The 27,977-nt window shown below is 35.9% G+C and overlaps 1 protein-coding gene across 1 annotated transcript in view; it reads right to left on the bottom strand.

Moving 5' to 3' along the window:
- The window catches only part of Naa15-16 (N-alpha-acetyltransferase 15/16), a 396,961-nt gene that overhangs the window by 172,256 nt on the left and 196,728 nt on the right, over window positions 1-27,977 (bottom strand). The window contains exon 13 of the mRNA XM_090403132.1: window positions 21,906-22,058. Within this exon, the coding sequence (XP_090259258.1) occupies window positions 21,906-22,058 (153 nt within the window). The remainder of the gene's footprint in view (window positions 1-21,905; window positions 22,059-27,977) is intronic.

Genomic DNA, 27,977 nt, shown 5'->3' with positions numbered 1-27,977 from the left:
CATCATGACCATGATGGAATTATATGATGCAGTGATTCATAGTCTTGAAACAATCATTTCTTGGGAAGACAGAGACTTGTCCTCTAATGCAAAAACTTTGAATAATTCATTGTGTGAATTTGGTTTTATAATATCTTTATTTAGCTTGCAAAAAATATTTGCATACACCTTACCATTGTCTAAAATAATGCAAAAATCTGACAGTGACCTCTTAATTGCCCTAAATTTTGTTGATGATGTTGTGGCTCAATTAAATACCATTCGTGAAACACCAGATTTTTCATTTAAAGATATTTACGATGAAGCATGTATAAAAGCCAATAATTTTAATATTGACATTGAAAAGCCAAGGACTATCAAAACAAACATTAAAGTCCAATGTTCCAGCCGATTCTGTAGAAGAGTATTTCAGGAGAACTATTTCATTCCATTTATTGACCAAATATTGACTCATCTTCATGAACGTTTCACTCGACACCGCAACATTTTGAAATATATTTTTTTCTCTTCTACCAAATGGAAAAGATGCTCCAATAGCAAGTGCAATAGAAGATTTTCATCAATTGTGTGAATTTTATGCTGGTGATTTGTCTTATACAAATCTAGCAATTTTGAAAATCTGTTTGCAATAGCTCCATGCAAAAATGCCGTGCAGTTTCAGAGTGTGACAAAATGATATATCCTAACATCTATAACTTGTTAAAAATATCTGCACAGTAATAACATGTGTCAGTGAAAGGTCATTTTCTAACTTACGCCTTTTAAAAACTTATTTAAGATCTACCATGACACAATCACGATTGAACGGACTGACTCTGCTGTATATATACAGAGATTAATGTAACCACAACTGAAATAATTCAAGAGCTTTGTAAAAAGAAAAGAAAACTAGATTTTATTCTTTAAATAACTTTTTATAATCACCTAATGAATTTTATTTAATGAATGAAATTTAATGAATTTTAGTTAATGGATAAAAATATTTTTAATGCAAATTCATTGCATTAAAAATATTTTCATCCGTTCAACTCCCCCCCCCCCCCCAAAAAAAAATTAAATCCTGGGTGCACCACTGATGTCTCTAAAGAGTCCTGTGTTTGTAGCCAATATAAATTTGAGGAACATGATGCACCCAAGTCAGTGCAATTGTGTCCGATTGAAATGGCTGCAAGAAGGAAACTGACAGAGTACAAAAAAGAAATAATATGATGCCATATTGCAGGCCTATTTGTCTGGCAAACTGTTGACAAATTGGGCATTCCCAGGTCAACAATAAGTGATTCCATAATGAGATGGGAGTGCAAGGAGTCAATTGCAAGTGCTATCCACAGTGGATGACCCACCATACTCATCAAACATGACTCTAGGATGTTATGAAGGATAATATGTAAAAACTGCCATTCTTTGACCAACACATTGAATGAAGAGTTTCGTGCATCGCCCGGAACACGAATCTGCACAAAAACAATTCAGAACCGAGGCTTGCAATATGGGTTTCCACATGGTAGAGCCATAATATGCAAGCCCACCATTCCCCGAACCAACATACAGTGTTTTCTTGGGATGCGGAAACTTGGAAAGCTGTGTTATGGAGCAATGAATCATACTACATCCTCTACAAAGCAGATAGATGGGTGTGGTGGATGCCCAGTGAATGTCTTACCAGAGTGAGTAACCCCAACTATGAAATTTGGAGGTGGCAGTGTGATGTATGGTCCTGTTTTTCCTGGTTTGGCATCAGATCTCTGTTTGTGGTGTCATGAACACTGAATTCTGAACAATGAGAAATATCTGAACATTCTGTGCAATGCAATGCTTCCTATTTTGTGGTGTTTCTACTGAATGACCAGTGTCTTTTTTCAGCAAGACTGTGCCATAAGGCAGCTGCTGTAACTACATAGTTTGTGGATATGAACATCACCACACTTAACTGGCCTCCACAGAGCCCTGATCTCATCCATCGAACATATGTAGGACAAACTGTAACATTGGGTGAGATCAAGGGATGTTTGTCCCCACAACTGTCCAGGACCTCATTACATACCTATGGGAAGAATGGTCCCAAATTCCCATTGATTGCTATCATATGCTTGTGGAAAGTACATCCTGTTGGATTGCTGCAGTCACCACAGTGAAAGGAGGTCCTGTATCGTATTAAGGTGGGTGCCATGGCTGCTTGTTCCTCACACTATGGTGTCTGCTGACTTCTTTCTGAGAAGTGTATTTGAATTTGTTAGACTCCACCTCATAGCCAATAGCTTTGAACCTACTGTTACCTGAAAATTGTTACTAATATTGCAATGATCACTTTCTACCCTAACTGGACACAAAACTATCTGATATCATCATCATCAATACCCCCACTCATCAATAACCCCACTCATGTTTATCCTTTCTAAAAAATACTATATGCTGTTTTTTTTTTTTTTTTTTTTTTTTTTTGAGAGCCAGGTTTTATTAATGCTAATAAATTTGAGATCAGGATTGTATACTAAGACAATGAAGTAAACCCACTTGTTTTCAATTTCCTTAGTATCTATGTACAGACATAATAAGTTACCCTCATGCCTATTTGTATATTCACCTATGTAGTCTGCATTGTCCAGATGGACTATTTCAGATTTTCTATTCATGTATGTTTCACATAACACACATCTTTGCATATAATTCATAAGTCTGAACAAGACAAGCACATAATCACCTCCATGATTAAGCATACTCGTATCAGTAATATATATATATATATATGCATAACTTCATCATCATAATCTAGTTTTTATGACTAGTCATAATTAAGTCTCATACTAATAAATCTAATAAATAACCTTTCCATATTCCTGATACCAAACTCAAGTGCAGGACATTCCTTCTAATATAAATTCATTTTTCATTCAAACTCACTCCACACATTCAAAAACTTGCAACTTTCCTTTCTACAGAGCTAATGCAATGAATCGTTTGCAATCAAAGCCCATCTTCCTAATTCAGTGATAATCCACCCATCTATCCATTGGATATCATCAGATGCCGTATGATCACTCCGTCCCTCAGTGATGTGCCACAGCAGTCCTCATGATTACTCGAAAAAATTCCTTCATTGCTGGATAAAGAGGAAGATGGATGGATGATCCGAAGGACCATCCATCCATCTTCCTCTTTTTCCAGCAATCTTTGCATATCCTCTCTCATACTGTATTTATCACCAATGAAATAATTTGTTCTTAACAGAACTATCATTTCTTTTACTTTCTTTTATGCTTTTCAATTACACTCATTAAATTTTGATTTTAGCATGCAGAAAACTCAAGACATTCATAAAATTCTTGTCCTTTCAATGCCTCTCTAATCACATTTTGACTTTTCCATTTCTCTTAGTGTCTGTCTAGTAATCTGTTTTAGTCATGATTCTCTTCATCTGGACATGCCCCCTTGTTTATAATGTCACTATTCAGGTAATTATTACTTTGTAGCTTCCCTACTGTTCTTGTGACCTTTTTTGGCACCATTTTAAGAATGTTTTTTATATTTTTCTTTCTTTTAATTTTAATATCTAATCCATACACAAAAGGCCATAACACCTATAGCAAATTAGTGACATGGGGTGGGCAAGAGGAATTGGAGAAAGGAGGAATCTGTTCACATTTTACTTGAACAGCTTAGGGTTGTAATCTTTGAGGAAGGGAGAATGGGGAGACTGTTTCCAAGGACAGAAGTAGATGGAATAAAAGAGGAGGCAGTGAAGCTGGTTCAGTGAGTTTCAAGATGGATTGCAAAAGAGGTGTTGGTCAGCGGCTCTTGTTTTAATGATTTTGGAGGAGTGTGGAGGAATGAGAGTGGCCAATTCAGCAAAGCACTGTCCATGAAACTATCTGTAGAAGAGGCAAAAGGCAAAAACTAAACATCTATGATGTTTAGTTTTTGTATCCATTCTTGATTCTAGAGAAAATCAAGCAATCAATCAAAAATTTACTTCAAGATTCCTGGCCTGATCAGTATCTTCTGCATAATCTTACCAATATAATATGACACTGGATATCTAATCACAAGAAAGTGCATGACTTGACATTTACTAACACTGAACTGACAGCCATTATCACATGCTCACAATTCCAGCCTATTCAAATGATTCTGCAAGTACTGCATATCGGCTACATTCCTGATTACCATGCCTATCTTTGAATCAGCAAATAGCTCTATGCCACATGCCAAATCCTTCCCAATGTCATTAATGTACAGATTGAATAACAATGGACCAAGGATTGACCCTTGTGGCACACCACTTTTTGATATCTCAAGGCAGCCATCCTCTTATCCATGCAAGAATTTATGGGCTAGTCCCATGGTGTATCCATTCCCCCTTGTCTAGCTCAATAGTAACATTATTATAGAATGTGAGCAAGCTGCTCAAATGTGACCTCCCCTGTAATCAACTTTTACAGAACTTTCACCACCACTCTAGAGATATTGCTAGGTCAATAGTTGAATACATCAGATTTGCACCACCCTTGTGCAATGCGATTACCATACATTCTTTTCACTCCTGTGGAAGCATTCCTGTTCTGAGACTATGTAGACTATCAAAGGAATAGCCAGTTCAGCTGAACACTCCTTCAGCAGATAGTTGATATTCCACCAGTCCCTACTGCTGAATTCTTATTGTTTGTACAACAGCTCTAATACTTCCTCCTCATACACCTGAGTTTCTTCATCTAGTGAAGAGGTAGCAGTGAACTCAATGTTGCATACATCAGGTTGATAGGTTTTAGCAAAATGGACACTCATTAGTTGAACAACCTCTTCTTGATTCAGTAGAGTTATTCTTTCATATTCATTCATTCTTTCTTTTACTTGCAGCATAACAATAGAATTCTTTTGGGTTGTCTTTAGCTTGCAGGGCTAGTTTCTTTTCAAACTCAGAATTAGCTTTCCAAACAACACTTGTGATTCTTCTGGCCTGCTGCTTATAATTTTCATAACTGACATCATCGTTATGAACACAGTATTCCTTCCACATAAATTTTCTTATAAATCTCTTGTTTGATAAGATTACACATCCATTTCACTCCAACCCTATTTATTCCTCAATCTCTAGGGACACATTCTGATATTGCATTATTTAAGTATTTTTTAAACACTTCCCATCCAACAACTGATACCATGATGCAGAGGACAGAAGGATACTTCTTCAGGTGGTCATAATTTTTTTATGAGATTACAAGATGACAACTAATCCATTTCACCCAAAGCAATTTATTGGACATGTGCATGATACCACAAGTGTAAATTCATGTGTTAAGTGTTGGGAGGAAATGATGTTGGAGGTTTAACAGAGAACTGACAGCACTGAGAAAGGATTAAAAACTAATTTTATTAAAAATAAAAAAAAAACTCAAACCCTTCTTGGTTCTAACCCCTCCCCCAACCCACCCTCCCACATATGATTTACCTAAAATATACAAACCTAATTCTCCCCCTAAGACCTATAGTAGTGTCACTGTTGCTGCATGCTACAAATTGTCAAAACAGCTCGCAAACACTCTTATCTCCTCACTGGACCTGCCACATCCTATATAAAAAACTTTACTCATTTTAAAACCTTGATTGAACATCAAACCTTAAATAATACGGATATATTCGGGGTGCTTAAGGGTCAAAGCTGTATAACTGAAAGGAGACTTCCACATAGCTTTTCGAAGAATGTGGAAAACTGACTAGGGCTTTTGACCTAATGTCTAATCCTCATCTTCTTGTGGTGCAACCTGTTAGGTAGCTACCTGGATACTGAACAAATGAGGATGGATGTCAATTTGGATTTAACCAACCAAATTGGATTCTTATTGGCTTAAACTACAATGTAAAATGATGGCACAACATGACAGAATTTCATGCCAGCTGGGATGTTGCCTGTTTAAACGAAACCTGTTAGGTATCTACCTGGATACTGAACGAATGAGGATGGATGTCAATTTGGATTTAGCTGACCAAATTGGATTCTTATTGGCTTAAACCACAATATAAAATGATGGCACAACATGACAGAATTTCATGTCAGCTGGGATGTTGCCTGTTTAAACAAGGCTACCCTTGTTTTCACCAGGGCAAACAGCAAAAACTCAGCTACTGGAACAAATCCTGAAACACATTCCAATTCAACATCACCAGAGATCAAAATCAGCACTATCAACATTAAGAAGCCTTAATGGCAAAGAAATTGAACTAGCAGAAGAACTGGATAAGTACCAGATGGACATAATAGGGGTGACTGAAACAAACACTGGTGAGATCTTTCTAAGCAATAAATACAAAATATTATATTCAGGCAATAACAGTCAGGGAAAATTAGCATTAGCTATAATATTCAACACTACATATGAGGCTAATATTCTTGAATGGCAAGCAATATTCAAGTTGAGTGATGTGGCCTAATATCAGAATGGGGAACTGGACAATGAGACTTATTTGTGCCTATGGTCCCAGAGAAGATTCTACTAAGGTAGAAGTAAAGGAATTTTTTGAGGTTTTAGAGAAAGCAACTAACACAATGAAAAAGGAAAAGTTGGTCCTTGTTGGAGATCTAAATAGCAGAGTAGGAAATGATTGTAATACATACAGAAATATTTTGGGAAAATCTGGAGAAAAGTTAATAATAATAATGCTAATTGCCTGATGGAGTTCTGCTCAGGAAATGGACTGGTTATTATTAACACAATGTTTCAACACAAAGTGCACAAATTCACATGGCAAGGAATAAGAAAAGTTTCGCTGACTATGTTATTGTGATAGTGATGTTTTCTCACTGGTGCCGGACACTAGAGTAGATAGAGGATCTGAAATTGGAAGTGATCACCATTTAGTCTTGAGTAGGATAAAACTGAAGCTTATACTAAAAAGAAGAAATGTACGAACGTTTTAAAGCAAATAAAAGTTGAGCAGCTCTCAGATGTGAACTATAGACTAAAATACTCAAATATTCTTCAAGAAAAAAATAAAAGGGTTTGAGAACAAGAACCAAACCTTACAGATTCAGTGGCAAATCCCGAAGAAAAAATTGATTGATTCAGCCAGAGAGACATGTGAAGACTTTGGCAAGAACATAGAAAATAAATATCAGTAAGGTGGCAAAATATTCTAGAGGTTGTTGAAAAGAAATGGAGGAAAGAGTACAGTAAAAGGAATTAGACATGATAAAGGTGACATGAAAACTAGAGAAAAAGATATCCATGATGTATGGAGAAATTATTTTGAAAAATTGCCAAACGAAACAAGCAGTGATAGCACAGTGATAAAAAAAAAAAAAAAACACTCAACAGGCATACAGACAGGAATACATATCCATACTTGAAGTAGAAAAAGCCATCAAAGGCTTGAAATGTGGAAAGGCAGTGGGAGTAGGTGATATTCGACCAGAAAAGCTCTAGTATGGAGGTATAAAAGTCTTGCAGTGGTTGCACTACATAGATCAGAAGGCCTGGTCATCATCATCACCATCATCAAATTCCTGACATGTACCCTCAAAGGGTGTACAGGATATGATAGTACTACATGAAAAAAATTACATCATTACTAACTTCCTATCTACAATTTTCCTCCAAATAAGTCTGTAACTTGTCAAGACTCCAAAATTATCAGATCTTATATTTCTATCGTCTAAGGCACTTTGTACCGTATCAATCCACCTATATCTTGGTCTTCCTCTGGGTCGTTTTGCTAATCTTTCCCTGTCCATTCTGCTTAAGTGACCATACCACCTGAGATTAGCTCTGCTAACTCATTCCTGGATGCCAACAATGTCAAGTTCTTTCCTAATATCCTCGTTTTTAATATCTTATCGCCATTGATGCCATCTGTTCACTCCTCTAATCTTTCTCAGGACTCTCATATCTGCGGTGTCTAGTCTTTGGTCAAGTGTTTTACTTCTGACCCAGCTCTCAGATCCATAAGTTAAAACTGGTTTGAACACTGTCTTGTATACAGATAATTTAGTGTTCCGACTAATTTCTCTCTAATTCTATATGAATTTATTCAATTGACTTCCTACCATACCAGCTTTGTTGATTCTGTTGTCTATTTCCATATTTAATTTACCATCTTCACTAAAAATCGTGCCTAAGTAGCTGAAATGTTTTACTTGTTACACAGGTTCTCTGTTCACAAAGCAGTTGACATTTTCAATGATTCTGCTTATTTTCATTGTCTTTGTCTTTTTAATGCTCACCTTCATACCATATCTATTACAACAGTTATTCAGTTTAGTCAGGGAATCTTGCAAACTTGTATTGGATTTATTTAGAAGTATTACGTCGTCTGCATATTAATGTAAGCAAAAAGCTTACATTAATATCTCCAATTTTAATATCGTGTTTAATACCACTTTTATTCATAACGTGATCCATATAGATAATGTACATCCTTGTCTCACACCAGATTTAACATGATATCAAAATTGGAGATTTCACGCCTCTATCTTCCTGTACTTCCTTCAATTCTAACTGCTGACTTACAACACAAATAAAGACTAAGTATTGCTTGATATAATGTCCCATTGACACCATAGAACTGTGGCATATTGAATAGCTTCTCTCTTGGCACCCCTTGTCATATGCCTTTTCCAGATCGACAAAACTTAAATACAAATCCTTTTTATATTCCCATGCTTTCTCGACTATTTCTCGTAAAGTGAAGATCTGATCCTGACAGCCTCTATTTGGCTTGAATCCAGCTTGTTCTTCACCAAGCTTTTCTTCCACAATTCTTCTCAACTGTTTCTCAAGTATACTTGTATAGATCTTGCCAGGAACACTCAGTAGGGAAATACCTCTGTAATTCTCATATTCAGTTTTATTTTCCTTTTCATATATGGGTACTATTAGAGCTCTACTCCAATCATCGGGAATTCGTCCCTCTGTCCAGGCTTTCTGAACTATGCAGTGCAGCCACTGTAAGACTCTTATACCACCACACTTCAGCATTTCTGGTCGAATATCTTCTACTCCTGCTGCCTTTCCACATTTCAAGCCTTTGATGGCTTTTTTCTACTTCAAGTATGGATATGTATTCCCACATGTAGACCCACTCCCTCTACTACCCACCATGGAGTATACCAGATTTATTGTACTTGCAACATACCATACATAGGAGAAATGGGATGCACAATTCGTATCAGACAAAAAAGAACATAAACAACACATTAAATATAATAATTATAGTGAAGCTGGCCTATCTGATCATGCCTTGAATTCCTTACACAGAGTTGACTGGAAAAGCACTAGCTGTCTTCATCGCACTAAAACATGGTATGAATGGAAATTTAAGGAAGCATATGAGATTATTATCAACCACCCCAATCTGAACAATAATGACCCACGGAACGTTCCTCACTAAGAACAACTATAAACAGGACTGTAGAAAATCCAGGATCTTAAAAGCAAAAATAAGAATTGTAATACTAAAATAGGACATCATTGTTTCTGAAAGAAAACCATCTGAAAGAATGTTTATTCCTGTCATCGTAAACAGAATTTAGCTTAACGTATTCCCCCCACCCCCACTATTGGTCATGCCAGTAGAATAACATGTGATCAAATCATTGTTTCTTTAGCTTACAGTTAATAATGTAACTCAGCTTGTCTTGTATATTGATGTATGCTCCAGATGATGATCTTGATGTGAAGATCGAAACGTTGGGATAATAAGAAAGTTTTTTAACACGGTTTTAAATTCCATAAATTATTTAAAATGAATGCTGATCACCATGTAACTCTAAAAGAAAGGATTACAATAATTCATGGGGATTCGACCCACAAGCGATGCAATCAATACGGTAAGCTGAAGATTCAAGTTTCAAATATGATCAATCGACTGGCTTTTTTAAAACGGTTTAGGGACAGCAACATCACTCCTAATTGCATCAGGCTAAAGAGAAAATTCACTTCAACAAAAGCGCAACGAATATACCACTGCATGGAGAAAGCACTTCTCAGAAAGCAGATCCAAGCTACCAGAAAGAACCTAGTCACTACACAAAACCAGCTACTAAAAGAAAAAAACTGAAATTTCAAGCTACGTAAATGAAAATATCTGGATGATCCTAGAAAAGATAACAGACAACACAGCAAACCACATCCTCCAAAAGAAGAAAGGAAACCTGATTTCCAAATTTCATAGACTAAAAGAACGACAAAACCAGCCGCCATATTCAAAGTTCGCCACAGTGAACAACAACCAACCAACAGGAAGCAAGAAACAACAGGAGCCACCAATCACCCACAGGTATCGATAACATAGTCAACCTATCTAACCACGCTCTAAACAAAGACGAAATCTCTATACTTAACAAAGGTTTAAATTTTGTTATAGCACCGAAATCGATAAACAAACTTGAATTTATGTGTAATATTGAAAGAGGCCTAAGATTCATCCCTAGCAGACAAAATAGGTTAAGAAACTGCCAACATTTTAAATCATAACAAAACAATAACAAGCAACATTAAAACAAATCCGAACATAGTAATAACGAGAGCCAATAAAGGAAATGCCACCGTTATTTTAAACCGTACTACTTACGTAGAAAAAATGAATCTGCTGGTCTCTGACAATAACACATACAAATTAATTAACTACAACCCAACCAACAGAATAAAAAACAAAACAGAGAAACTAAAGTCAATTACCACTTGGCCCGAAGATACAGTCAATGATCAAATCATTGTTTCTTTAGCTTACGGTTAATAATGTAACTCAGCTTGTCTTGTATATTGATGAATGCTCCAGATGATGATCTTGATGTGAAGATCGAAACGTTGGGATAATAAAAAAGTTTTTTTTAACACGGTTGTAAATTCCATAAATTTTTAAAATGAATCTTTGTGTATTTTAGTCTACAGTTCACATCTGAGAGCTGCTCAACTTTTATTTGCTTTAAAACTTTCTTACATGTTATTCTTTTCAATATGAAATTCAATTTTATCCTGCTCAAGACTAAATAGTGATCACTTCCAATTTCAAATCCTCTGTACACTCTGGTGTCCTGCACCAGGGAGAAAACATCACTATCAACAATAACATAGTCAATGAGACTTTTCTTATTCCTTGCTTCTTCTCTCCATGTGAATTTGTGCACATTTTTATGTCGGAACATGGTGTTAGTAATAACCAGTCCATGTCCTGAGCAGAAATCCAACAGATATTTGCCATTATTATTAGCTTTGCTCTTTTCTCCAAATTTTCCCAAAATATTTTTGTATGTCTGACAATCATTTCCTACTCTGCTATTTAGATCCCCAACAAGGACCAACTTTTCCTTTTTCATTGTGTCAGCTTCTTTTTCTAAAGCATCAAAAAATTGCTCCACTTCTACCTTAGTAGAACGTTCCGTGGGACTATAGGCACAAATAAGTCTCAATGTCCAATTCCCCATTCTGATATTAGCCCATATCACTCTACTTGAGACTGACTGCCATTCAAGAAGATTAGCCTCGTATTTTGTGTTGAATACTATGGCTACTCCTTCTTCTTGATTGTCATCTCCTGAATATAACATTTTGTATTTATTGCATAGAAAGATCTCACCAGTTTTTGGCTTGTTTGTTTCAGTCACCCCTATTATGTCGATCTGGTACTTATCTAATTCCTCAGCTAGCTCCATTTCTTTGCCATTCAGGCTTCTTATGTTGATAGTACTGATCTTTAACCCTGGTGATGTTGAGTTGGGGTGTGTGTGCTTTCAGATTTGTTCCAGTAGCTGACTTTTCGCTGTTCGCCCTGATTCCCTGGCAAAAACAACTGGGGCATTGTTTAACTGAGCGATGCCCCAGCCGGAATGAAATTTTGTCATGTTGTATCATCATTTTATATTTTGGTTTAACCAACAGGAATACAATTTGGTCGGCTAAATCCCAAATTGCCAGCCCATCCTCGTTCGTTCTGTATCCAGGTAGATACCCAACAGGGTGCTCCACGAGAAGGTGAGGATTGGACATTAGGTCAGAAGCTCTTGTCGGTTCTCCACATTCCTTTAAAGGCTATGTGGAGGTCTCCTCTCGGTTATACAGCTTTCACCCTTAAGCACCTGGGTCAGGCCTGGACAGAGGGACGAATTTCAGAGGATGGAGTAGAGCTCTCATAGTACCCCGTATATATAAAAAGGAAAATAAAACTGAATGTGAGAATTACAGAGGTATTTCCCTACTGAGTGTTCCTGGCAAGATCTATGCAAGTATACTTGAGAAACGGTTGAGAAGAATTGTGGAAGAAAAGCGAAGAACGAAGCGAAGCAACAGGTGAAGAACAAGCTGGATTCCAGCCAAATAGAGGCTGTCGGGATCAGATCTTCACTTTACGACAAATAGTTGAGAAAGCATGGGAATATAACAGAGATCTGTATTTAAGTTTTGTCGATCTGGAAAAGGCATATGACAAGGTGCCAAGAGAGAAGCTATTCAATACGCTACAGTTATATGGTGTCAACGAGCCATTATATCAAGCAATACTTAGTCTTCATTTGTGTTGTAAGTCAGCAGTTAGAACTGAAGGAAGTACAGGAAGATCGTTTTTATATTAAATCTGGTGTTAGACAAGGATGTACATTATCCCATCTGTTATTTATTGTCTATATGGATCACATTATGAAGGAAGGTAGTATTACCTGATATCAAAATTGGATATATTAATCTCAGCTCATTACTTTATGTGGATGATGTTATACTTCAAAATAAATCCAGTACAAGTCTGCAATAACAAGACATAGACAATGAAAATAAGAAGCATTGAAAATATCAACTGCTGCATTGTGAATGGAGAACCTATAGAACAAGTAAAACATTTCAGCTACTTCATGAATTTTTACAATTTTTAATGAAATAAATTAAATATTGAAATAGACAACAGAAAATCAATAAAGCGGGTATGGTAGGAATTCAACCGAATAAATTTATACTGAATAAAAGAGAAATTAGTCAAAACACTAAATTAGCTATACACAAAACAGTGTTCAAACCAATTTTAAATAGTGGATCTTAGAGCTGGGTTAGAAATAAAACACTTGATCAAAGACTAGAGACCACAGACATGAGAGTCCTGAGAAAGATTAGGGGCTTGAACAGATGACATCAATAACAATATAATATTTAAAATGAGGATATTAGAAAAGAACTTGACATTGTCAACATCCAGGAATGTGCTAGCAGAGCTAATCTCAGGTGGTATGGTCACTTAAACAGAAGAAGAAAATTGAAGAGAAAGATGAGCAAAACAAGTGTTCTCTGCTAGGTTAGCAGAAAAAGACGCAGAGGAAGGCCAAAATATAGGTGGATTGATACAGTAAAAAGTGCCTTAGAAGACAGAAACATAAAATCTGATAATATTGGAGTCTTGACAGGTAACAGATTTATTTGAAGGAAAATTGTAGATAGGAAGTTAGTAATGATGTAAGTTTTTCATGTAGTACTATCATGATATCCTCTACACCAGTGCTTCCCAAACTTCTGGATGTCAGGGCCCCCTTTGCAAAAATTAAAATATTTCATGGTCCCCTCGAAAAAAAATCGTAATAGAGAGATATATTATTATAATATTGATTATAATATTTGATTATAATAAAAATGATTATAATATTATTATAATAATGAATATATATATATATATATATATATATATATATATATATATATATATATATAATGAATGTTATGGAAGTTTCACATATGGAATTCGGTTGAAGAGAGTTAGCATTTCAACTCAATTGTCAGCTATGCTTTTATCATTCGGTTGCGCAATCTTTTGTTAATACCGCACCAATCATATGCACGTTTTAATAACCCTGCCTTTGCTGTTTGTTTCGCGTTAGGCTTAATTACCGTAAAGGGAGAAAAGTCACAAAAGAGAAAAATTTCCTGGTCCTGGGATTCCCTTATTCAGGTAATATTCACTAATTTCATGTTGTCAGTCTGTGGTGTGCCAGTATCGGTAAGTGGTGATATTATTTGATCTATTCTACGTTAAAAAAATTAACCCTGAGATGGATAAGTGGCTGATAAAAAATAAAAACAAATTCCCGCAAACAATCAAAAAAAGCAGAAACAGATTCAAAAAAAAAAAAAAAAGGACAGTTTTCATATTTTACCGGAACAGCCTGCATCGTCTTCAGAACCAAACGTAAGAGGCAAAAAATGTAATATATGCATTTGATTTTTGCAATATTCGCTGTGTATGTTTTGTATTGAATATAAATACAATAAATATTATAATAATATATCTCTCTATTACGATTTTTTTTCGAGGGGGCCGTGAAATATTTTAATTTTTGCAAAGGGGGCCCTGACATCCAGAAGTTTGGGAAGCACTGGCGTAAACCTATCAACAGGTAGGATAGTTTGTGTATGCATGTCAATACCGTCATCAGACAGGTACATTTTATAAATGCACTTAACGTAATTAATGAAGTGACTACAAATAAGGGAAAGCTAATTACACGCTGTATGCGTTATTCTTATTGTAATTAAATATAATTAGTTTTTTTTATCGTTTTAATATGATATATTGGCTCATTTCAAACTCCAACTACACCATCTGTTCACGCCCACTAAGTCACAGTAGGAGATGCTCAGGTAGTTTTGCACTTTGTGTTCTCATTACATGTAACTTTCACTTAGTGAAGGCCTGTAATGTATAACAGTAATTAAATATGAGATGGCAATTGCAACAGATATACGCGATTGTAATAAAAATTAGTGTTAACCAAATACACTGATCTTGATTATCAACACAACAGAGAATGGTATTTTGAGGTTAATAAAGTGAGGGTGGGAAGGTGATCAGTGTTGGTTACAAAGATATAAATTGGGGAAGTCGAATGTTTGCATCTTTAACAACGAATCCCTTACCATGAGGAATGTATCTGCCTATTTATAGATTAAATTTTCCCTTAAAAATTATCATACTCTTGGAGATCCGGATAGAAAAGGTTTATTTTATTTTATTTTATTTTGTGTGTAATTTCTTCATACAAAAGGTTGTAAGCCTAAGTGTATTAGCACTGTGATTGTAATAACACACAGTACTAATACACTTTTTAAGATGTATTAGTACTGTGTGTTATTTTTTGTTCATTTTTTAGAATTAATTTTGTAATTTTTGTTGTTTTTTCACATAGTTCAGAAAGCATGTTCTACAGACCTCCAATAATCTGGGCGATGGTCTCACACCAGGCGATGAAATCCATCGCTAAATATTTGATGATTAAGTGGGAGCTGGAATCTCCAAGTGTCCTAACACGCAGACGACTTTGATCATTGACATACTCACAAAAACACGGGTAATTCCTCAAAATATCAGATACTTCTGACTGTCATGATGCCAACGTCTGAGGTCCATGACTAATTTCTTTGATTTTTCACCATCATCATCATCAAATTCCTGATATGTACTCTCAAGGTGTGAACAGTAAGGTCAACTGACACCATAGTGACGAACAAACAGTCATGGTTCTCACCTAAATAAGATGTAGGATTTCCTTTCGTTGTGTTGACCTCAGCAATCCTACGGGACATAATTTCCACAAGCATACGATAGCGATCAATGGGAATTTTGGACCATTCTTCCTGTAGGCATGCAATGAAGCCCTAGACTGATCATCACACCCTCACATCCGAATTTCATAGTTTGGTTATGCACTGTGATAAGAGACGCTCATTGGGCATCCACCATACCTACACCCGTTCTTCTGCTCGGCAGAAGGTTAGCGTGATTTATTCCATAACACAGCTTTCCAAGCTTCCTTCCTACTGTACATGTTCTTTGCTCCACTGGAGATGACGCTGCAGTGGACATGTTGTTTCGCGTAATGTGGGGCTTACATATCGAGGTCCTACCATGAAAAACCTATGTTTTGAGCATTGGGTTCTGAATGTTTGTGTGCTGATTCGTGTTCCAGTCAATGCCCGGAAATCCACATTCAACGTGTCTCCAGACGAATGGCGATTTTTACACATTATCTTTCTTAGCACCCTATAGTTGCATATGGTTTATGTGATGGGCCCTGCACCACATAAACTGTATGTGGTGGAGTATGGGTAGCATTTGCAGTTGACTCCCTACACTTCCATCTCATTATGGTATCACTCATTGTTGACCTGGGATGGCCCAATTTGCCAACAATTTAGTGAACAGATAAAACTGCAACATGGTATTTTATTAGAGTGCCTCTTTCATACTCTGCCATTTCTCCCCGGACACAGTGACTCGGGAGCATGATATTCCTCCAATTTATACCGACTATAAACACGTGACTTGTTACATGGCACGATGCACCTTGCCCATGGCGGTGTGCACCACTTCTTTCCAAGCAGTGTAGTACTATGTGAAATGGTTACATCATGACCAACTTATCAACAAATTTGTCATCCAAATCAGCCTGTTATCTGGCAACATTCCAATATTATAAGATCTTGTATTTCCGTCTTCTAAGTCATTTTTTGTGTATCAACCCACCTGCACGTTGGTCTTCGTCTGGGTCTTTTCCCAGCCTAATCTTTCCTCTCCCATTCTGTTTAAGTGACCACCTGAGATTAGCTCTGCTAACGCATTCCTGGATGCTAATAAAGTCAAGTTCCTTTCTAATATCTTTATTTTAATATGATTTTGCCATTGATACCATTGGGTCACTCCCCCAATTTTCCCAAGAACTCTCATATCTGCGGTATCCAGTCTTTGATCAAATGCTTTATTTCTAACCCAGCTCTCAGATCCATAAGTTAAAATTGGTTCGAACAGGGTCTTGTATTCAGCTAATTTAGCATTTTGACTAATTTCTCTCTTATCCCATATGAATTTATTCAGTTGACTTCCTAGCATACCAGCTTTGTTGATTCTGTTGTCTATTTCCATATTTAATTTACCATCTTCACTAAAAGTTGTGCCTAAATAGCTGAAATATTTTACTTGTTCTATAAGATCTGCATTTAGAATGCAGCTGAAGTTTTCTATGTTCTTACCTATGTTCATTGTCTTTGTTGTTTTTCATACCACTTGATACTGTTATGGGATGTTGTAATAACAATGCTTGTATATATGATGCTTTTAAGTTATCATCAACTCTAAATCACTCCTTGAAACATTTAAACTTTCGAAGAGCAAATCATTTAGACAATTTTGCTATAAAATTCTAATACATATTTATTGTTCTTTTAAAATAAAGATAGAATTTGGTCAAAATCAACTTTTGAATTATTTTTCAATGATTATTATGCAAACACCTATAAATATTTAGCATATATTGGGATATAATAATTAAGCTTGAACGGTAGCGTACTGCTAAGTGTTTGTTTTTCAAAGAGTTTCTGAGAAATCCTTTAATTTAAATCAGTGCTTCCCAAACTTCTGGATGTCAGGGCCCTCATTGCAAAAATAAAAATATTTCATTTTTATTTTTGTCGGATGTCAGGGCTCCCCCATAGAAAAAAAATCGTAATATAGACATATTATTATAATATTTATTGTATTTATATTCAATACAAAACATACACAGCGAATATTGCAAAAATCAAATGCAAATATTACATTTTAGCATCTTACATCACATTTGACATGGCACATTATCTCATATTTTTATATAGATAGATATATTGTTGTTGTAGATTTGCAGTAGAAACACATGAAATGTAAAACGATTAGTAATAAACAAAGTAAGAATTAAAAACATTAAAAGAGGTTTAATAACAATTTCATGTGATGGATGTGTTTCAATACTACTACTCCAATATCAGGTGAAATATTTGAAACTGCAATTCTTAGATTTCTGCTTTGAAATGAAACTTATATGAATAAGCATATATTTACTAATATTCCTTAAGCGCCAAAATATGCAGGAAGCAAAATTTGTGAACCCACACCAATGTGTGATTTTTTTTCCATTAAAATATAAAAAAGAAATAATAAAAATTAAATATGTTTCTTTTAAGATAAAAAAAAAATCTACTTAGTCTTAAAAGATTTTAAATTTGTTTTTATTATTCACAGCCCCCAAGGGGGCCACGGCCCACAGTTTGGGAAACGCTGCTCTACAACCCCTTAAGAGTACATGTTAGGAATCTGATGATGAGATATATTCGTAAGCTTTATAATCACCTCACTGTTTACTAATGACACTTTAGCACTCTTAAAAAACGTTTTTCCTTCTAATATCTGATTCTTTTCCTTTGCCATCAATTCTAGTTCTTTTTCTTGGAAGAACAAAATTTACAAACAGACAGAGGGAATTGCTATGGTTTTTCCCTCTCTCTTGCTAATTTTTACATGGAAAATTTCAAAAACGAGCCATAGACTCAGCTTCTCTCAAACATTCTACAGGGTGATTCAGAACTCTTGGGCCAAATTTTAAGAGGTGATAGAACACACCTAAACAAGCACTTTTGGTCATACAATGCATGTCTGAACTCAAGTGGTGAAGCGCTAGGGGTTAGCAACTACTGTGTCAGGAAATGAAGAAACACAAGAATGACAGAGGAGATTTGAAACAATTGCAGAAATTATAGAACATAAATTAAAGAATTTTATTGAACAAATTACAGAAACTGCTCAAAAGAGTGACCGCCAACATTAATACAGACTTCACACCTTCGACGTAGTGATTGGCATACATTGGCGAAAATACCAGGTATTTCTCATACAGCAGCAGTGGCAATAGAAATCCTGTCAATAAGGTCCTCATTGGAATCGATGGGGCTATCGTAGATCAGGCTTTTCATACGGCCCCATAGGAAAAAGTCCAGACGTGAGAGATCAAGCGATCATGGCGGCCAAGCGATGGATCACCCCGATCAATCCATCTTCCTGGAAATGTTGCATCCAATGCATTCTGCATATCCATGCTAAAATGGGGTGGTGCTCCGTCGTGTTGGAACCACATACGTGTTTGAATGTTTGCTGGAACAGGGTTCAGTAATTCTGGCAAGACCTCTTGTAAAAATACAAGGTACATTCTCCCATTCAGTCGTGCTGGCAGAAGGTATGGGCCAATCAAATGGTCGTGTAGGATTCCAGCACAAATATTTATGGAGAAACGCCACTGGTACGAATGTGGACGTGTGGCATGCAGATTTCTGCTTGCTCACACATGATAATTGTGGGTATTAAAAATGCCCTCACATGTAAAGGTGCATTGTTGGAACCACATACGTGTTTGAATGTTTGCTGGAACAGGGTTCAGTAATTCTGGCAAGAATTCTTGTAAAAATACGAGGTACATTCTCCCATTCAGTCGTGCTGGCAGAAGGTATGGGTCAATCAAATGGTCATGTAGGATTCCACAAATATTTATGAAGAAACGCCACTGGTACGAATGTGGACGTGTGGCATGCGGATTTCTGCTTGCTCACATATGATAATTGTGGGTATTAAAAATGCCCTCACATGTAAAGGTGCATTCGTCAGTGAATAAGACATGTGCATCAAAGTCCGGCTGCACTGCAGTCTGCTGCAGGAACCACTGTGCAAAATCCACACGAGGCCGGTAATCTGCAGGTGTCAAGGCGCGCACCCTCTGCATGGTAGGGGTGTAATCATTTGTCTCGTAGAACTTGCCACACCGTCGATTGGGGCACATGTACGGCATGAGAAATTGCTCGCGTGCTACATTCGGGATGATCTGCAACCCTATGTAGAATTTCCTCTGTAACACGTGCCATCCTCACACTCCTTGCACGTCCTGTATCCTGCATGCCGCTGAAAAAAGGAGCCCATCTCGCACAGATACCGGTGCAATTGCTGAAAGGTTTTACGATCAGGCATGCGTCTGGTCTAAAAGCGCTCTTGGTACAGTGTTTGGGCTTCCCTCGCATTCCCGTCTGCAGCTCCATAAATGAAATGCATGTCAGCCTTCTCCTGATTCGTGAAAGAATCCATCCTTTTTGCACTCCTCTAGCGCTTCACCGCTTGAGTTCGGACCATGCATTGTATGATGAAAAGTGCTTGTTCAGGTGTGTTCTATCACCCCTTAAAGTTTGACCCAAGAGTTCTGAATCACCCTGTATAAGATACGCAGATGACGTGTTTTTTATTTGGCTTCATGGCCTAGACACGTCAGACTCCTTCCTCAGTCACCTCAATAGTCTACATCCAAGAATTTAGTTTATGATGGAAAAGGAAAATAACTATAGTTTCTGGATACCTTTGTAATACGCCTTCTGAATGGTAACCTCTTCTTCACTGTATATAGAAATATAACTCAACACAGGCAGATACATTCACAAATTTTCCCCACTACCTCTCTCAGCAATGTGGCATCATTAAAACTAATCAATGGAACCTATAATCTTTTTTTTCCCAGTAGAACGGTTCTTTCAACTGAACTCAATCATGTACACAATATTCTTATCCAATGGCTACAGTGATTACAGAATTAAAAAAATAATCAGTTCCTCCCGCATTCCTCGGCAACTGCTTCAGAAGGATTTCAGAAATGCCATCACCATCCCCTATATCCATGGCACATTGAAAAAAAAAAAAAAAAAGTTAGGTCTTTAAAAAAGTGCAACTTTTACACAGGTTTTAAGCCCAACCAGAAACTTGCATGCCTTATCTGTTTCCAAAGATCAGCTTCCTCCTCTCTCAGTGCCTGGAGTATATAAAGTACCCTGTTCCTGCAAGTTGGCTTACTTTGGAGAGACAGGTAGATCAACCATCATCCATTTCAATGAACACAAATTGTACATCTGCAATCATGACTATGGTCAATCTGGCCTTGTAGATCATATACGGATACAACTCATAGGATCTTCTGGTAGAAAACCACCATGCTCCATCATAGTGAATGTAAAAAAGGAAAGACTGTTTTTGGAATCTGCAGTGGCACTCAGAAATCGGATGCATAAATCTTCCCAAAATTTGGGAAACAATAATCACTAGAGGTCCCAGATTACATCCTAGGCCATCTACAAATGCTGATAGAGGGCACACCACTTAGATAGGACTTTAGAGTCATCCATGTGTTTTCTTTATGTGTGTGTGTGTGTTATGTGTTATTTTACTCCCTGAAGATGTCTCAGTGACTGAAACAAAATATTAGATACATTAAAATTAATCTTTTATCCTTTCCCAGTGCTGTCAATAAAATTTCACTACATTAAACGTCCAACAAATGTAAATTATTAGTAATCCATTTGCCTCTTATGAAAGTATTGATACTGAAACGTATTTTCCGTTACGTTATATTCCCCAATTATTCTCAAATGGTTCATGTCTCATTAATGTCAGTTCAAATATTTACATTTTTTAGTAATTTAAATATATGAATCATATGAAGATTTCCATTCGGTAAATAGTTTTTAATATATCCAGAAACAAGCAAACCCCCCACCCCCCTAGTAGTTTTGATCTCAATTGAAGGTAAATGTAATAATTTGTGGAATGCCCAAAAAGTATGAGGAAAAATTGTCACTTGTGTGTGTGTGTGGGGGGGGGTATCCTCATGTGGTTTCTCTCCCCACTTTAACGTAGATCATCAAATGTCTGTTCTTCTTCCATGTCAGTCACTTATATCTCATTTAATAAATCATTTAAAAAAAATATGAAAAGAATAGACTTAAAAATATAAAATGTTTCCTTTAACACATTTGATAGTGGGGAGAGAAATCACAAGAGGATACCCCCCCCCCCCCCCAAAGTGACACAATTTGTGGATTATGCCTATTTAGCTTAGCATATAATAATTATAAAGTATTATATTACAGCATGAATATTTTTTGTCTATAAATCTATTACTTAGACGTGTTTATTAATAAAAATCAGCCGAATTGCTATTGACCCCCTAACTTAACTTTTCAGTTATATACCAATATGACTTTTGCAACTATTAAGAAAATATTATATTAATTCCATAAATTATAATGGTAACAAACTAAGGTGATACATACCCTAGTAAATTTTGAGCACATCTCTTCGGCTTCTTTGATCATATTTGCACGTAACATATACTTGGCACACTTTGAGTTAATGTATCTATCCGCAGTATCTAAAGCTTGTGCTTCATCCAAACACTGTACTGCTTCAGCGATATCACCTGAATGCTGAAATATGAAAAACCTACATATCAAAAATACTAAAGCAAAAGAAATAGTACAATTATTCCAATCTTATAGAAAACATGGAAGGAATTTTTATTAATTTTTTTGTATAGTTTATACAAAAAAATAAAAAAGCACTGTCACATGCAGAGTTTCATGTGATTAAACTATAACTATATATAGAACTATATATTTACAAAATCACCAGCCATCGCTCTTTATAAAAATTGCTTCATTGATGATGATTTGACAGCCTATGGATTAACTGATAAGTTGTTTTATGAAACTTATAATGTGAAAATTATAAATCATGTTATATTTTATATTCTTGTCTTTGTACAGTGAAAAGAATACACTTTCTACAGCATAGTCATATTATTTGATTATTACATGGTATATAAATTTTGCATGATGTTAGATATGTCTGCAAATTGGACACTTACTGGCACTTTGTATAAAGTATAAATATGATGCACCCCTTCCCCCTAATATATAATAATTCTATCTATAAAAAGTTGGAAACCTGCAGCACACTAATGGTGAGAGTGGGCAAGTCAGGTAAACTGGAAACTCTCCACTAAATGTGCTCTCTCTTTTTTTATGACAGATCAGGCCTCAATCAGCAAGGCAATTGCATTCAAATCTTTTGGTGAAAGATAACTAGAAAGACAAACATACAAAATAATGAGACTGATTTTAATGAAGAGACTAATTTAATACATACTATTTCTATTTCAAAAATGACACAGATTAGAACATGTCTCATTTTTGCATGCTGTGAATATCATAGGTTTTAGGTCCTTTAATGAAAAGGAATGCATATTCTTTAGTGCAGTCATCATTTTTATGCTGATTATTACTTGGTACATAAATTTTTCATGAAGATGCCTAAATCTGCAAATTGGACACTTGCTGGCATGTTGCTAAAAACTGGATAGCATATCCAGTTCCTAATATATATGTCATAGGTTTGAATCCCACTGCATGGCTATCTCTAGGTAGAAGATGATTTCATTGCTGGTGGGATACTGCATCCTGCATGGAGCAATTTGAATAATTACCCCTGTTTGGTCTTCACACCAGAGTTCTTGATTATCTAACCATTAGTCCAACTAAAATAATGCGTGCTTTATGTTTATAACCTCTTAACATTGGTATTTACATAAAAATGAAAATGAATTCAAGGATGTCTGTGAAATGCTTATCAACTAATTCTCAACGAAACTGACACCACGAGAGTCCTAGGGATTTGGATGGCTCATCTATGACCCACACAATATCTGGAAAAAGAATAACCTACATAGTGAACACCAGAAGAAAAGAAATTTAATAGGACAACAACACAGTAACTCTCAGGCAGCAAACAGAAATTTAAAGTAACAGGACAAAACTATAAGAAATGAATTAATGTTGATGTAGTTTTACTAATATAATTATCTTTATTTTATTATTATTATTATTTTTTCATTTATTTTTCACCAGAGGTCAGGCTACGGTCAACAGTTGACCAAAGTTATTCTTAGCCCATTATAGCATGTACCGATGTAGCTTGTGATCCAATGTATATACACCTTCTGTCCAAAAAGAAACCGAACTTTTTGAAAATAGAAGAAACTAGTGGCACCACCCGTTGTATCTTTTTTGTTGTCGAAAGCAGCAACCTTCATTAGTGTTGTGTCAACTATTTATGACATTTGTTTCATTAGAAGCCGAGTTATAGTGCCAAGCGTGTGACAGTGTGTTTTGACGAACGTGGAAAACTTGGTAAAAGTTTTACCGAAATGCATTAAATGCTTCAAAACTCAAGTTTATGAGTGGTCTAAGCAATTTCAAAGTGGTCATGAGACGCTTGAGAACAATGAAAAGCCAGGCTGTCCAAAAACTGGACTGAGTGAAGTTAACACCCAAAAAGTGCATGATTTCATCAAAGAAAACCCAAAATCGTCCGTGAGATTGATTGAAGATGAATTGGGGATTCCAAAATCAACTGTGCACAACATTTTGACCGAGAGTTTGGGCCTTCATAAATTGAATTCACGATTTGTTTCCCAAGTTGACAGACGACCAAAAAAACATATCGAATTGAACACTGCAAGGACCTCATTAAAACCGTTATGTCATAGATTTAAATCTCATTGCATGGCTATCTCTAGGTAGAAGATGATCATTTCAAACTTCCTTGAAACGATCGTTACTGGTGACGTGGTGTTTTGAGTATGAGCCCAAAACAAAGCGCCAGAGTGCTTAGTGGAGACCACCAGAAGAGGGTCATCTGAAAAAAATTCGCTTGGAGAAGTCAAAAGTAAAGACATGTCTTTACTTTTGATTCAAACCTATGACATAGCGTCATAGGTTTGAATCCCATTGCATGGCTATCTCTAGGTAGAAGATGATCATTTCAAACTTCCTTGAAATGATCGTTACTGGTGACGAAACGTGGTGTTTTGAGTATGAGCCAAAACAAAGCGCCAAAGTGCTTAGTGGAGACCACCAGAAGAGGGGCATCAGAAAAAAATTCGCTTGGAGAAGTCAAAAATAAAGACAATGCTGATTTGTTTTTGATTCCAAGGGCATTATCCACAAAGAATTCATTCCACCTGGCCAAATGGTCAATGGCGAGTTTTATCTCGAAGTTTGAAGCAATTGATAGCGAGAATTTGTCGTGTACGGCATGAATATAGTGATGCAGGCAGCTGATCACTTTTGCACGATAATGCACCATCTCATTGTTCAAACATTGTGAGACAGTTTTTGAGCAAAACCCAAGTTTGTGTGTTGGATCACTCGCTGTATTCACCTGATTTAGCACCTGACTTCTTTCTCTTCTCCTGACTTCATTTGCTGATGAAAGGAAAGTGATACGACACCATTGAAAATGTTCAACAGTATCCCAAAAACTGATATAAAAAACTCATTTAACGAATTAATTGACTGTGCCAAATGCTGTATCGAAGCTGAGGGAGAGTATATTGATTGAAATAAATGATTTGAATAATTATAATTGCCCTGTGTTTTATTTTCTATCAATAGTTTGGACAGAGGGTATATATATATATATATATGTGTGTGTGTGTGTGTGTTTGTATTCCTGAAGATGACCTCGATATAAAAGTTGAAACATCTAAAGTAATTTTTTTTAAACACAGTAGTGTCTCCATAATTATTCATGGTTGCTAATCACCATGTCATAATTCTGAAAGAAAGAAGTACCATAGTATCCTGTTCACCTTAAGGGTTAAATAGAATACTAAGATAGTACTACATGAAAAGTGCACATTACAACTTACTTCTTCTCGACAATTTTCCTCCAAACTGGTCTATTACCTATAAGAACACCAATACTGTTAGATTTTTTATTTATATCTTCAAAGGCACTTCTAAATGCATCAATCTACCTAGATCTTGGATGGAATTCTTTCCTTGCTATCTTGGCATCCAACACCTGTTTGCTAACTTTTACTTGTGCATTCTGCTTAAGTGACCACATCACCCAAAAATTGCTCTGCTTCTTGAATACTAACAATGTCAAGTTCATTCTTAATACAGTAGAAAAAAATTAAGAGTGAACAACACTATAATGAACTATGTAAAATTCCATATTAAGTCCTCTGAAACCAATGCTATTTTAAGATCACTATTCCAAACAGTGAAGTTAAAAACCTTCACAATAATGAACGAAATTTCCTCACAAATAACATCACGATTAGTAGAGAAAGGAAAAGGTAGGAATTTGCACACCAACTACACAACAATATTCATGTAAGACAGGAACTATACATACAGAAAATAAATGCAGGAAATAGAACAAAGGAAATTGTATGAACTGTTTACAGAACCATATGTATGGGGGAACTATACATAAATAAAGGAAATGGCAAGAACTAAGCAAACTTTTTTTTAACATTAATTACCTGTTATTATTCATTAATATAACAACTTACAATTCAATTATAAACAGATGTTTATAATTTAAACAAGAATTAAGTTTCAAGTATAATATGCAACTGAACAAATGAAGCTAAACCACAAAGTATAAAATGAGAGAATCAGAGGAGAAAAAAAAAATGATGAATTATATATATATATATAGTCTGCCCACAGTTGAGAGAATCTTAGCTGGCAGTGCCAAGAGTCAATTGGCCTCTTGGCCAATTGACTCCAATTCACGTGCTTTATACTTAAATTTTTCCAACTGTTATACAAGCAAAATAGTAATCACTTTAAAAACTAGAATGTCCATAAAAGAATAGCTAATTTTCTGACATGTAATAATAAAAACTCATCCTGCAAAATGCACTGACCCTATTATTGGAATAGATTTGCCTTCTGCTATGCACAGAAATGTCAAGGGGCCTCGCATCTGTGGTTAAACTATATATGTATATAACATACCCACAGTGCACATCTTTTCTTCCCCCCTCCCCCTTTAAATAACAATCTTATCCACAAAAAGTTGAAATACATATGACACTTTCATGGTGCCCTGGAAAGGTGACCTTAGTTCACATTTTACCTACAAAGGAGGCATATTAACTAAGTTTTTGCAAAGCCTTGCAATGTTCTTATTATGCTACCATTATATAGATAATTTTCTTTAGTTCTTAGGCAGAGACAGCAGCATTTTTGCCTGAAGCTTGTTACCCTCTTCAAAAAAAAAAAAAAAAAAAAAAAGCCTGAGGATATACATTAACAGGATATAATACATAATGTCAACAGCAACTAAAATGCAAATTTATCAATTGCAAACAAGTATCAATTTCACATTTCATTTAGAAGAGCAGATGAAAGTTATGCTTCTTTAATCCTCTCCACATGCAGCACTAATGTGGTATAGGTTTTGCATGAAACTCTGGTGTATGTAGAAGTAACATTCCTCCAATTCCATGTAAGCCTATAATACTAATAATAATAAATTATTATTATTTTGTTGGACTAATTAGCCAAGGGTAATAGCATACCACACTCTTAACTGACTGGTTGTGGGTTCGAATCCCAATGCAGGCATGGATGTTTGTAAAAGCCAGATCTGGTTGAGCTTGTACAGCTCGTTGGGTTTATAAGGCTTGTCCTTTTAAACAAACAATATATATTATTGTAAGAATACCTCCATGGAGTCTGAAGCCTTATCAGACTCCATGGGGGATGTAAATTTTCCACAATATCTACTATATTTCTCTTTGAACTCATTGACATCATTGAATGCAGTCAGTGAGATGCACTTCCAACAGACATTGACAACCCATTCCATTCATTCATTCACTCCAACAAGCAAAAATTCTAGTCTTCATACCCTTGCTCACCACAATTTACTTAATTTGTAGGGATGACCCCCTTATCCTGTATTCTCTAGACAAGTGAGGAAATATTTCTTCTACATAAACCCTATAAAACCCCCCTCTAGTAACCTCTTTCCCACCTATGCACCAATTTCTGAAATGCACAAACCATCAATCTATTGTCACAGGGAGCATTCCAGAGACGACTCACTATCTTGCTCCTTCATGTGTGTGGATTCTCACTGCCCCTTCCGCATTCTTAAGGAAGACCAGACCTGAGCACAGTACCAAGGACTTATAAAGAGAAACGAGATAACTTCCATATCTGTTTGTTCTTCAATAACCAAGTAATCATATGTACAGGGTGGCCTATAACTCATGGAACATGCCATAGAAAGGGCCTGTCTTTGTGAAGCAACTGCATAAGGTTTTTTTTTTTTATTAGTTATGAACAACCACACCACGTAAGTGCCTTCCATTTTTGGCTTCACACAGTTGGGCTCTTTCTACAGAATGTCCCATGACTTATGGAACATTCTGTAATATACTCTATAATTCTATAATAATCATATTATTGAATGGGAAGAATACCAGTAATGCATGAAGAGTTTTAAGGAGATGCTTAAATAATGAGGTATCTGAATGT

This window comes from Typopeltis vanoorti, chromosome 13 (assembly GCF_054136105.1).
Source record: "Typopeltis vanoorti isolate ZY-2024b chromosome 13, IOZ_Tvanoo_1.0, whole genome shotgun sequence".
In the NCBI taxonomy this organism is placed as follows: Eukaryota; Metazoa; Arthropoda; class Arachnida; order Uropygi; family Thelyphonidae; genus Typopeltis; species Typopeltis vanoorti.
The sequence above is the reverse complement of the archived record's forward strand: the minus strand, read 5'-3'. Positions and strand labels throughout refer to the sequence as shown.